Source organism: Mytilus trossulus, chromosome 8 (genome assembly GCF_036588685.1).
Source record: "Mytilus trossulus isolate FHL-02 chromosome 8, PNRI_Mtr1.1.1.hap1, whole genome shotgun sequence".
Taxonomy (NCBI): Eukaryota; Metazoa; Mollusca; class Bivalvia; order Mytilida; family Mytilidae; genus Mytilus; species Mytilus trossulus.
Window position 1 is genome coordinate 33,388,839 of NC_086380.1, and position 13,127 is coordinate 33,401,965.

General features: G+C 31.4%; 2 protein-coding genes across 2 annotated transcripts in view; one reads left to right on the forward strand and one right to left on the reverse strand.

Moving 5' to 3' along the window:
* Positions 1 to 12,100, forward strand: part of LOC134681844 (acid-sensing ion channel 2-like) — a 34,034-nt gene extending 21,934 nt beyond the window's left edge. The window contains exons 10-13 of the mRNA XM_063541486.1: positions 5,929 to 5,992; positions 8,265 to 8,375; positions 9,957 to 10,032; positions 11,686 to 12,100. Of these exons, the coding sequence (XP_063397556.1) occupies positions 5,929 to 5,992; positions 8,265 to 8,375; positions 9,957 to 10,032; positions 11,686 to 12,090 (656 nt within the window). The 3' untranslated portion in view covers positions 12,091 to 12,100. The remainder of the gene's footprint in view (positions 1 to 5,928; positions 5,993 to 8,264; positions 8,376 to 9,956; positions 10,033 to 11,685) is intronic.
* Positions 1,786 to 5,087, reverse strand: LOC134681473 (uncharacterized protein KIAA1958 homolog). The gene is made up of 2 exons (XM_063541109.1): positions 4,267 to 5,087; positions 1,786 to 2,841 (listed from the first exon to the last, which is right to left on the reverse strand). Exons 1-2 carry the CDS (start codon positions 5,085 to 5,087, stop codon positions 2,076 to 2,078), a joined length of 1,587 nt encoding a protein of 528 aa, XP_063397179.1. The 3' UTR covers positions 1,786 to 2,075.
* Positions 12,101 to 13,127: the final 1,027 nt, after the last annotated feature.

Below are 13,127 nucleotides of genomic sequence, written 5' to 3' on the forward strand. Positions count from 1 at the left end.
TTTGTGTAGGGTTTTTTTTACATAAAAAAGTGGTTTAAGATAAGACAAACAGTATACAAAACACAATATAGAAAAAAAGACTGAGCCACAATAACCCCATCAAAAACAGGGGGTAGATATCATGTGCTTTAGAAGGGTCAGCAGGTTTTGTTTCACATATGATACACGTCGTATTGCTCCCATGAGTACAAACCCTGTGATAAGTATAATTTGGTAGGTCGCATTCGGGACAATTGAAACATATCCGTCATCATTTATGAAACAAGTATTTAATAACGGTCAACATATTTGTGGTTGTGTCCGTAAAGTTTTCAAAGGAATAATTTCAACAAATATTTTCAACTGTTTTTAAAAGACGAACCAAATGTTAAATAAGTCAAATGCAGTATTCCAGTAAAATTTCACACATATCTATAGACTTCAATACATTCCCCGAAAGTATCACCAGGCCAGTAGTCCATACTTTTATCATAATGTGGTTATTTTTATAAATTTCCTGTTTACAAAAGTTTAACTTTTTCGAGAAATAAGGATTTTCTTATCCCAAGTATATATTACCTTAGCCATATTTGGCACAGTTTCTTGGAATTTTGAATCCTCAATGCTATTCAACTTTGTACTTGTTTGGCTTAATTTATATTTTGATATAAGCGTCACTAATGAGTCATATGAAAATTAAACGCGCCTCTGACGTACAAAATTGTAATCCTGGTTCCTTTGATAACTATTTTTCAATACTGATCAGATAACTCGTCTAAAGTTAAGTTCACTCTTATTATTCTTATGTCCTGACAGAACTGCATCCAGGTCAAAGGTCAAATGTCAAGACAGGAACAGAATGATATTCGCTGATTGGTACTAAATTTCTAAAATTTAAAGATTTTAAATTCAGAAATTAAAGTGAAAACATGATATATCAACTAAAATCAATTGATCTATATATTAATATAGTAGATCTAAAATATCCCTCTCTCACAATATAACTAACCATGCTATGATGACTCAATTACAAACGGTTAAATAATGCTTACATATAATATGTACCAATACCCCTGAAATCTCTTAGATTGCAACCGTATCTAGAGGGTTTGTGTCATATCTTGAACTTTCTTGAAACAAACTTAGATTTTGATTTTTGACAAATGATAACTCGTCTTTTAACAAAAACACCTCTATAACAATGATGAAAAACCCTTATGAAATAACAAGCTCGCTTTACAAGTCACTATATAAAACTGCATGACTAAATCTCAATGTAAAATATTGAACACTTCCAATTATAACGCACCAGATTCTTTCGTCAAATAGTATTTCTACAGAGATAATGGATCAAGAATAACATTGAAATTCCAAACCTTATACAAATACAATATTGAAATCCAAAATCCTATACAAATGTCGTAGAGCTATTTTGGTTGATGAGACACTCGAGGACTTACAGTTTACCAACAAAGATATCACCCGAATAGTAATTAAAACTTTAAACGAAATTCATCAATAAGACTAATGAAATGTTATGCGATCGGTCTCGGTGCTTTTGGAGTTCACATGTTCACCTAATTGTTTGTTTATCACCTTGGTTCTCTTTCAAATCGTTAGACAATATACGTATAGTGTCTTGAAATATGAAATTTATTTGTATGAGGCTAAGAAACTGGGGGAAATGCGAGGTTCTACCGATCATTTCCCCCAGTTTCGTGCCGAATACAAATAAATTTCATATTTCAAGACACTATACGTATATTGTTTTTATACTGAAATCGATAAAAAAATATAAAAAATAAATATCGTAACATATTTATTGTTAAAAAGAAGAAAAAGTGTTCAGAATTTCCCTTTTGGGGTACAATTTATGGGTATTTCCCTTTATAGCGTAGTAATTTAAAAAGTCCAGGCGATAAGACATTGATATTTTTAGGAAATTGAAATAGAAAATGAACAAGATTAATTACAGAGTGACATTTAATAGATATAATATGTAAATTAACAGTTTGAAGACATAAAAAGTTTAAATTTACAAAAGTTTAACAAATGTTACTACACGTTGTGATCCAACGGAATTTGGCGCGCGGCCATTACTGTTGAGGCGGTTTGTCCATGTAAACATTGAGGGAGTTGATATGGAGAGTAGCGCCATAAAACATGGAATTAATACGGCTCGACATGTTGGTTTGAGAGCTAATAGAAGGTGCCATCATATCAAGGTTGTTATGTTGACTGACAGGCTGAGACAAAGATGGGAGGACTGTTGAAGCTGATGTGCACGGTAAGTTTGGCACGGTGGAAGTGTGACAAGTTAAAGATTCCTCGCTGCTTGTATTACTTAACAAATGTGAAATTTTTCTCTGTTTGTTTTCTGAAATTGAACTATAACTGTTTATGGAATTCACATTCTTGTGACCCGAAATTTGCATAATGTCCGTGTCAGGAATTTCATTTGATCTAAGTTTCTGAACGAGATACTTCCGGGCACTGTGGTTTGTTAACCGCTTGTTCTCATCTAGCCCGCCTTCAATCTCCATGGATTTAACTATTGCACCCATTTTTCTCTCTCCTATTTTCTGGCGAAGAAACCATATTTCGGAGCGTGTGTCGGCCAATGAAATGGTGCGCGGTGCCAAGTAAAATGGGTCCTCTGCATCACAGAAATTTTGTGGCCTCTTGGATTTATATATTTCATAATACTTAATTGGATCATGATCCCCATTTGTTCCATATATTTTTGGGGACACTTCTCTAACATCTGCGACATTTGCCCCTGTACGAGTTTTGGTTTGTCTTTCATTCAATTCTAGGTATTTTGTGCCATCAGATGCTGTGTTTAAAGTAACATCTCCCCAACTGAAAAAAACAACAGTGTTATCATATTTTTTACAATTTGAAAATTTAATAGTTTATTTATGAACAGTTACACAAGTGGACTAGGTCAATCACAGTTAACAATGTCATGAAATTAGACAATTAGTTTTTACTTTGCTGTAGTTCAAATAATTATGACATCTTGAAAGGCTATTATATATTTTTCTTTGACGCCATACATCTATAGGAAGGCGGAAGACGTCAAAGCAAAAAAAATATTTAGCCGTCCAAGGTGTCATAATTATTTGGACTTATTTTGTTTGTAGATTGACAAAAATGTATCTGAAATTAGAGCCTTCTACAATGTATAGAAAATATATAAAGGGCCAAAATGTCCTATTTTAACGAGAAAACAAAATGTCTTATTTAATCGTACACTTTATGTCATGTTTGTTGTGTATTTTAATTTTATTATTATGAATTATACTCCAATCACCTTTATTAAGTGGCTAGTCTCATTTAAATTTTGTATTTATTTATATTTTCAGATTCTGTTCTGCTATATAGCTAGCTGCAAGAAGTTGAACACTACAAATGTACCATTCACTAACTAAGGAGTTGTAACATGTATTCGTCTGAATTTGATACATACTTGCAAGTGATCTCAAGTATTCTGCTAGAATTACTTATAGAATTAAAAAATCCAAGCTGTGACAGAAACTTTTTATACTACATGTACATGTATGATGCAAAATTTCACTGGCAGTAGTTTATAACAGATGAAGATGTGATACAAACATACATGAAGATAATTATAGTAAAGAATGAGTTGGTATTAAGTTTATTCATCGAGTGGATTTATTATGCATGTACAAATGTATTATTCAGTGTATCAAAAGCGACAACCAGATGCAGTTTGTACACTAAATATGTTACACGTAACAGTGCGGGCGGAAAGTGGCGTTCAATCAATCAATCAATTGATGAAAATTGGATTACATTCTAGGGCAAATGTGCATTATCAATTATCATGTGGTTTCTACTGGAGCAAATGTGCAGTAAAAATGATCAATGTGGTTTCTACTAGAGAAAATGTGCAGTAAAAATTATCCTTGTGGTTTCTACTAGAGAAAATGTGCAGTAAAAATGATCCATGTAGTTTCTAATAGGGAAAATGTGCAGTAAAAATTATCCTTGTGGTTTCTAGAGCAAATGTGCAGTAAAAATGATCCATGTTGTTTGTATTAGAGAAAATGTGCAGTAAAAATTATCCTTGTGGTTTCCAAATATTTTATAGAAATAAAATGTGATTTATTCCTTTGATTTTTTTTATGCATGTTTTAAAAAAAAAGTAACAATGTGATGTGATATGATTGCTTATGAAACAACTGGACAAGATTTAGGAGATAAAGGTGTGTGTTAAGTTGTTAACAATAACTTTAAATTTTATTTCATATAAAAACATACCGAAGGGAGTAATGTTCTGAGACACCTCTCAGTCCAAATTGAACACAATTGTTCAGCCATACTGTGTTGAGGAGGGCTTTTGGAGAATTGTCACCAAGAACATTCTTGTCAAACAGCATGGCAATCTCCTCATCTGTTAATGGCTGGGTCCTTTTAGGTTTGTTGCCCTTGCCTTTTTGTTTCAATAGTTTTTGCTTTGCCTTCAATGTTTCTCTGGTAAGATGGAAACTCTCATCATTATCATCTCCCATGATAGAGTGGCCATATTTGTGGCGCCTCAGTTTTCTTTCTACACTACTTATGAAGCCACGGATAGTGGATGGTTCATACTCTTGGCCATCTTTTTTTCTTACAGTTAAAACAAAGTTAGACAGAAGCGAGTCAAGCTCAAGGACTGGTATAGTTTGTATTTCCCTTGTTTCCTTTTTCTTTTTAAGAAACCTGGTAACCAATGCTAAATCATAAAAGGATTTCTTTGCAGTGTTTTTGTTTTGCTGTTTGTCTAGAAAGTTTTGTACACCATTATCATCAAGATGTAAAAACTCTTCATCAAACTGTTTATCTTCAAGTTCCATGTTTTCATGTGTTGTGTTTGGAACAGTTGGAACCGTTGCAATACATGTATTTGTAGTTTCAGTTGTGGTGTTTGTTTCAATGGAGTATTCAGGACATACTTCAGTACTTCCTTGATCAGCCAACATATCTATTTGGATCAGGACATTTTCTAGATCTTCATCAATATCTGGATTAACATCTTGTTCATCTTGTAATACATTCATAGGAGACCACAGGAGATTGAAATTTGCGACTTCGTCCGACATTTTCTGGAAATTTAGCAGACGAAGTTTGTGGGGAGGGTTTATGGCATTGGAATATGTTGGCTTTTCAAGAATGCATTGAAATTGTCAAAAATTATAAAAACAAACATATAATTGGTGTAAGAAAACAAAACTATCGAATCTATTATTATTTTTTTTATTATTTCTATTATTTAACACCGACAGTTTATCGACAGTTTAACGATTGTTGACACAATTCCCAAGGAAGTGACGTGACATTGTTAAAAAGTAGTTCCGGAAAGTAGGCGTGGCCTATAGGTCAGTCGAGGTCATTGACGTATAAAGCTTACGTTTATACGTATAGCTTTATCTGTATAGTAAAATAGCTGATTGCAGTATAATATATGATATTTGAAACTTCTGATGACATTATTTTTCGGTATTTGATTTTAAATACATTCATTTCAGTGATGCAAGGACTATGAAAATAAGTTGTTTGCTCTATATCCAATTTTAGTTTCTTTCATATATATTTGGAGTTCATGTACGACGTTCATTATCAATGAACTAGTATATTTTTTTGTTTAAGGGCCAGCTGAGGCACGCCTCCGGGTCTGTGATTTTCGCGATGCATTAAAAGACCCATTGTTGGCCTTCGGCTGTTATCTGCTCTTTGGTCGGTTTGTTGTTTCGTTGACACCGTTTCCATTTCCATACTTAATTTTATTATCAGCATGATTACCTGATTATGCCCGTTTATCAAACTTATATTTTGACAGAGACTGATTTCTTTACTTAATATCAATATCACGTTTGTTGTTTATGGCGATTGTTTTAAGTTTAAGTAAAACAAGAAAATAAAAATGTCCTTTATATATTTTAGAGCTTGAATGTATGGCACAAGCTGAAAAAAGTAGCGACAACTGCAGTTGCAAAGAGCCTTGCAAGTATGATCATTATTCTATTATAAATAAATTCATCACTTTTAGTACATAATATGTTCTTTAGGAATATAAGGTTTAATTGAATAAAACCACTAGCGACGAACATTCTTACATTGGAGAGTAAAATTAAGTTGACGTCTATTTTCACTAAACCGGGTCGGGATTTTCTCTCTGCGTTGAAGACAAATTGATGGCCTTCGGATGTTATGTGTTCCTTGTTCGGGTTATGAATATTGTCTTTGTCATCTTTGGCATATTCCCCATTTCCATTCTCAATTGTATTTTTGCAAAATTTAGCCATAAAAGTTCCCGACAATTTTATTTTTTTACCATTTCATGACGACCTCGAAATCACTGATGTAGGTAATCCAGTATTATGGTCAAGTTTGGAGTAAGTTCACATTTTTCTTACGGTAAAGTGTAATGTACAATGTGCCTTATAGCTCTTTTATGGCTTTCAAAATTTTGCTTAATTTATGTACGTACTACTGTGTTGTCTTAAAACATGTCAAAGTCAACTCAGATACTGACAGTCACAAATACCACTCAAAGTAGATACCTTTCATATCGATGCTCATTGTTCGGAGCAGGATCATAACTCTATTATAGATAACAACAACACTTTTATTATTTTGACCAGTAATGTTCTTTATATTTCTATCAAATAAATAAATTACTGATTGCCATAGATTCGTTCTAGCTTTTTCTCTGTCTTTAGATAAAAAAAAATATAATTAAGGAGGCTCGCAGGTATAACATTTTCAGAAAAAAGAATGAACATATTTTTTTCATTACTGTACAAATTTATTTATTACCTTCAGTCGTTGTTAATTTATCATATGGTACAAAAATCATTCAAAAAAATCAATTCTTGTTTGCCCCAGGATACTTTTTAAATGTAAATATCATTGAAAGAGCTCCAAATTATCTCCCTTTGGTGCAAAAATGCCATTTTTTGGCATTAAAACTGAAAGATCTTTTTTTAACTCATCGATGACCTATATTTTTATTCTTGTTTTCTAATGAGCTGTACATAAACTAAATAATTGTAAAATGTAAGCAATTTTATGTAATTCAGTTCTTTTTTATGTAGATATGACCGCTATTTCTCTTATTTGCTCAATAGAAAAAATGACATTAACAAAAATGTATGCTTCTCCCGGAGGCAGATTGTAAATGAATGGTGACCCCATTTTTTTTTATTTCATTTGTCTATTAAGTATAAGATAAAGTTCATTTATAGAAAAAACATAGAGCAATCCTATATTGAATAAACAATTTTATTTAGACCCGCGAGCCCCCTTAAATACCTGTAGGATTCCATCATAAATAATACCCTACATCTGGTAAAGATGATAACTAAAATGTCACAATTTCTACAAAAATAGTTCATGATAAAAAAAAAGTTGCTTTAACGTTCACTTAGTCAATGATAGAGTCTTAAATTCTCACAAAATCCCCAGATTTGAGTAAGACATAGGAAAAATTCGTAACTTAAGACCAAAAAAAAATATATGGGTTTGTTAACATCCTTCAGTATCCTGCTTCGCCTAATGGCAATGAAGTACTTCGAAGAGTTTAAATACTCACATCTACGGACATAAACTTAGCTTATAACATCTAAAAACTATTAAACTTCCTAATGTTTGACTCGTCGTAGTATGACTGTTTTCAAAAGGTATGACTCTACTGTCAACAAGACAGAAGTCCAGCGCAATTTAAATGTCTACAAAAGGTTTTGCAACAATGAATAGTGTCTTTACAATATGTCATGAACTAGATCAATAAGTCAAAAGGTTAATTGTTAGTTCAACTAAGATAATTAAATATATGTCATCAACACAAACTTTCTTTTAAAATAATCCGTTAAGATATAGTTACATTAGTCCCTGCAACTATGAAGTGTCTCAACATAATTAATACCACTTATGAAAACAAAATCATAGATGAGAAAACAGGAATTCAGACAACAGAATGAACAAGAAAGGTATATAACTATACAGTCAAACATGTAGATTGACACATTTTTATCAATTATAGACAAACATCTTCAATATGAAGTGTAAAACTCGAAATAAATTCAATGTCACAATGTTTCAGAATAACATTTATCTGCCATCAAAATCAATTAAATAGATAAGGGTACGTCAACCAACAATTCTCTTGATCGACTTATGCCTTTTAAACACCGATGTACTTCTGCTGTCTCTTGCAAGTGTACCAATGAGAAAAGTTATCTATATCTTTAAAACGAATCTCTTGTTTTCTTTTAAAGCGAAATAAAATATGAGACATTCCGGTCAATGACAACATGGCCAGGAAGAAGTTATGTAGGAGTTTTGGATGCAATCCTGAAACAAAGAGGTGTAGCATACCAGGATTTGAGGTAAAGATTAGTTTATTCGGATACAAGAAAAGTTGTGATTGGTATATTCCAAACGACATAACTTCATAAACTTTAGAAAAGTAAGATGCAGGATGGGAAATATAATTTTTCATTGTTATCGTGTTGGTAAAATTAAACGAAGAAAACCTGTTGAATATTGTTTCTACAGTGAAGTGATATTTTTGCGATTCATGTGATAATTTTAAGGTCATCTAAAAGATTGCTAGTGAATCTTTTCATTTGTTATTTATAAAAACGTTAGTTCAAGTAACTTTTTCTCAATAATCAGTAAATGTATGTCTTTAAAAAAAAATCACTGATGTAATATTGGTTGTAAGAAATCCCTCTTCAGTCCGAATGTTTGCAATATTTTATTCAACTTTATCTCGAGATGAGTAACGTATGTGCTATGCATTTTCAATTGTCAAAACAAAAAGAAAGTCAATAGTGAAAACTAAAACAATGTAAGTTCTATTTTGGTTCTTGGTTTTCCTGTTTGAATTGTTAACGATAGTAATTTTAGGCTTTTTATGGCTGTTTGGGTATGAGCAAATGCTCGGTGTTTAAGTCAATACTTTAAAGAATAATTGGCTTCATTTTAAACATTGAGATGGAGAGTGGCAAAATAAAAAGCTCAGGAATGAATGGAAAACAATTGTAATATTTTTAATTGGTACAGGTATTTTTATAATAAAGAAAAAAGTGGGTTCAATCTGGTTTTATAACTAGCTAAACCTTTTTGAATTTTAGTTCAGTATTTTGGTGACAGATTTTTGTATCATATAATTCTGGTTAACAGATGACTACGTATGTCTATATTGGTAAAAGTCGAAATATGGGGCGACGGAGGTAGCTGTGTCTGTTCTTATTCTGGGGGATAAATTAATAGGGTCTAATAAGAAAAGTTTGGATTGTTAACGGAAAGAACATCCTCAGTATAGCTCAATGTGAAATTAAAGGATTATGCCTCTTTTATCTTCTTGTTTTTGACAAATTTCTATAGGAATGCCGACTCATATGAAAATAATGTAGGGCCGGCAAGGAGAGACGCACAGTTCATTCCCATAGGAATGCCGCCAAATTTGTTGAAATAGTCTAACTCCAAATTCAAGAAATATGTTGTTTCTTACTCTTTGTAACGTGTTTTATATTTTTGTTCACTATCGAAAATATATAAGGCGTTTAGTATCCCCGAAAAATTAAACTATTATATGTTTGCTTCTGTTGTGTTAGTGTCGTTTTTATCCCAAGAGGTTGCATAACGAATATAGTGCGTTTTAACTCCTGTTTATTGATTGAAATCAATTTCAAGGTTATCAATAATTGTTGTCATAGCTTGATCTCGTATCTTTCATTTTGTATTGGCATACAGGAACACTATTCATTAATGTCAAATGCAGTTGCTGTAGTTTGCATTTGATGTATTGATTTATCAAAGCCAGTTTATAATTGCATTTGAGTTCTTTTGTTCAAGTGACCATGAGTAGTTTTAAATTTTCGCTGACGTAATATGAATGGGGCAACAGTACTTTCCTGACTGTAGTATGTATATAGTAATTGTACATTTTTTCTTTTCAACAGGGAAAGCTTATTGTTTGTCAACATTTACTTTTCCTCCCTACAAGAAGAGGTTACCGAAGAGGAACTTGCATATACGGTATATATACGTACATATTATCTTAATAATCTAGTTCTGTCAATTGATATAAAAAATTGAGATTCAGAATTTAACAAGAGTTTAATAAAGTTTTATAGTGCAACAGGTCGGAGATTAGTCCATGCCACTTAAATTTGACTGTTATGGTAAAACAATTATGATTGATATGTTTAAATTCAATTTATTGCTGCTGTATAATTGAAAATATTTGTTTTTAAATTTGTGAAGACGAAATTGCACATGAAGAGGTTCAATTAAAAGAAAATACCCTTTTAATGGCATGGTTTGTTAGTTTTTCAGTTCACTAGTATATGTGAATGGAAAATTAGACAACTCATTGTTTGAGTGTCTATTGTGTTTTGTTTCTATTATTACATCGATATTATAGAAGAGTATAAGTAAGTCTTTAACCTAAAAGTGAAGTATAACTTCATGACAATTAACCTATATACCAAAGAGTTTTGAATGACACACACTACGCTTTTTTTTAACTAGAAGGGACATGGATCGTAACACTTTAGGTCAATACAGTAGTTTTCCCGTGATTTAAAATATGTCTTCAATAATATTATATGTTATAAGAACTCCACAGTTTGACAACGATATCAAAATTTAATCATCTTCTATTCCTGGATTACTTATACATTACGCTTACCGTTTGTATTCATATGTAATCAGTATCTGTCACATATTTGATTTTCCGAGATTAGGTGTAATATAATTTTGTTTGTGTATTCATGGCACTATTCTGAATTTATGTATCATAACAATATTGCAAAAAGGCTTTCAAAATGTCACATATTTTCCAAAAATGTGATTCAACTAGAGTTTGATTACTTTTTGTTGATACGTTTTCTTAAACTATTGACATGAATCTATTTAAAATGATCAAAATAATACTTGGCGTCTTTTGGCTCTTTTTTTTTCGTAAAATTGAAAGCAAAGTTCGGAAGACAAAAAGTTGGAATACATCATTACAAATATGAAAAAAGGGTTTTCATACAACCTATAAAACATACATTATATAATATTGATGTACACGTAAGCCCATTAAAAATGCCTTTTAAATGTTCAGTTATTCAAAAATAAATTGCGTTCCACACTAGTTTTCATATTTAAATAAATCCAATCGGAGAAAGGAGTTGGAAATAAACATCAAACTTTAGAGTGGTACCTTAAATGATCAGATCACTTACATCATATACCTTAACATTCTTATTCTGATACTGGTAGAAGAAATAATTAACAAATAGTCAACGTAAATCATTCTTTGGTCAATACCATTTTCTTTGAGCTGAGTTTTATTTATCAAAGAAACCATTTAACCGACAACTACTTTGTATACAAATAACCTATCTGGATTATTAATTCAAATTTGAAAGATTCGCGTCATTACGTATATGTTGTCATGTCGAATTCACAACACAAAATTGAAAAGTTAACAATACGAACCTTTAAATAATCGCTTTTGTCGTGCAGTTGCGTTCTTAGTCAATTTTGCATTGTAAGTATCTAATACATCTAATAAAATCCAGAGACACGAAAATAAACACTATATTAATCAATTTCTACGTGTACATTAGTATCTATAAAAACATGAAAACATAAACAAATTAAACAATTTTGAAAGCGTGTTTTTATGACGTTTTTCAGATTGAAAACTTTTGGTCTGATATTGGAGGATCCCTAGGACTGTGGGTTGGCATGTCTGTCATCAGCCTTGGTGAAATTCTAGAACTTGGGATTCTAATCCTGCGATTTATAAGAAAGCGAAGCGTCCGGTTGCTTTCTACTGAACAAAAAAGAGGGGAAGCTGAAGACAAATTAAACGATGGTTTAAATCAAATAATCAAAGGTTTTAACGGAATGAATGAGGAGAAACAAGAAGGAAGAACTGAATTTAACGATGGCTTAAATAAAATCCTTAAAAGCATTAACATGCTAACTGCCGAGCAACAAAAGCGAGACAATGATGAGAATGCTAATTACAGCGAGATATCGATCGTTGAAAATGCACTACCAAAACAGTATAATGTATTTCCAGATCATGTTTTGTAATTGAAGTGTACACACTATTTATATATAATTATATTAATTATATAGAAATACATGTGAAGCTGTTAAGTAACCATACGTAACGTATCGATATAAGAAATATTTTATATGAAATAAACATTATGTTTTCGTTATTGTTTTGACATAACTCCATATGAAGATTGGTTTGATGTCTTGATGTTTGTCTGTGATGTAAACAGTGTGAATAGTTATCTGTTACATTGTATTTTGTGATTGTGAAGTGAAAATAGTCTATGAAAAATATGTTTTTCAATGTTTCAGTAACTTTAATTTTGGATCTACAAATCGTAGGTGCCAGAAAGATAAGTTCAATGGTCGAATTAAAAATGATTGAATTCGTTGATAATGCTTTTTAAAAGCTAATGGAAAGATTTGCTAGTTTTGAATATCTAATTGATTAAGGTTTCTGGCTAACCAAATTATAAACCTGGTTTATGTCATCAGCTTTTTCTAAATCTGTATAATTGTAATTATTCATATTGAATACACTAATTGATTGATTTTTCATTCATTATTGTCTCCTGTATCTTAAAATGTAAAGTATGATTACATACCAAGGTTTGATGGTGTTTTATCATGGTAAAATAAATATGTTTTAGCAGCTTTGACCTTTTACTACAAATTACATTTTAATGTATATAAGGTTGTCATCTTAACTAATAATGTCAGTTAAGGCTGCTCATCCAATTTAGTTGATACAACGGACTGTAACCATTCGTCATGCAAGTCAGAGGTTTGCCTTGTTTATAATGTGTTTTTTCTGTATGCATTTTGTGTTTTGTTTTTATATACATATGACGTGGCACTGTACTTAGACATGCCGTCATTATGTTATTGTGTTATTGTATTTTTTTGTATTCTTGTCTTTCAATTTTTATAAAAGTGCTTTGGCTATATCTCTTTCTGTGCTTCTTTGTTACATATTTGTATGTTTTATAGGGTTTAAGATTATAACACAATGTTGGCTTTTTTACCCCTATTTTGACTATTTTGCCTATTGTGTTTATTTGGTTTTTTTA

What these genes read in the sequence shown, in the direction of transcription:
- LOC134681473 (XM_063541109.1), bottom strand. Translation starts at nt 5,087, where the DNA reads ATGTCGGACGAAGTCGCAAATTTCAATCTCCTGTGGTCTCCTATGAAT. An exon ending in TCAGAACATTACTCCCTTCG is followed by an intron (nt 2,842 to 4,266) that starts GTATGTTTTTAT and finishes TGTTTTTTTCAG; the next exon opens with TTGGGGAGATGTTACTTTAA.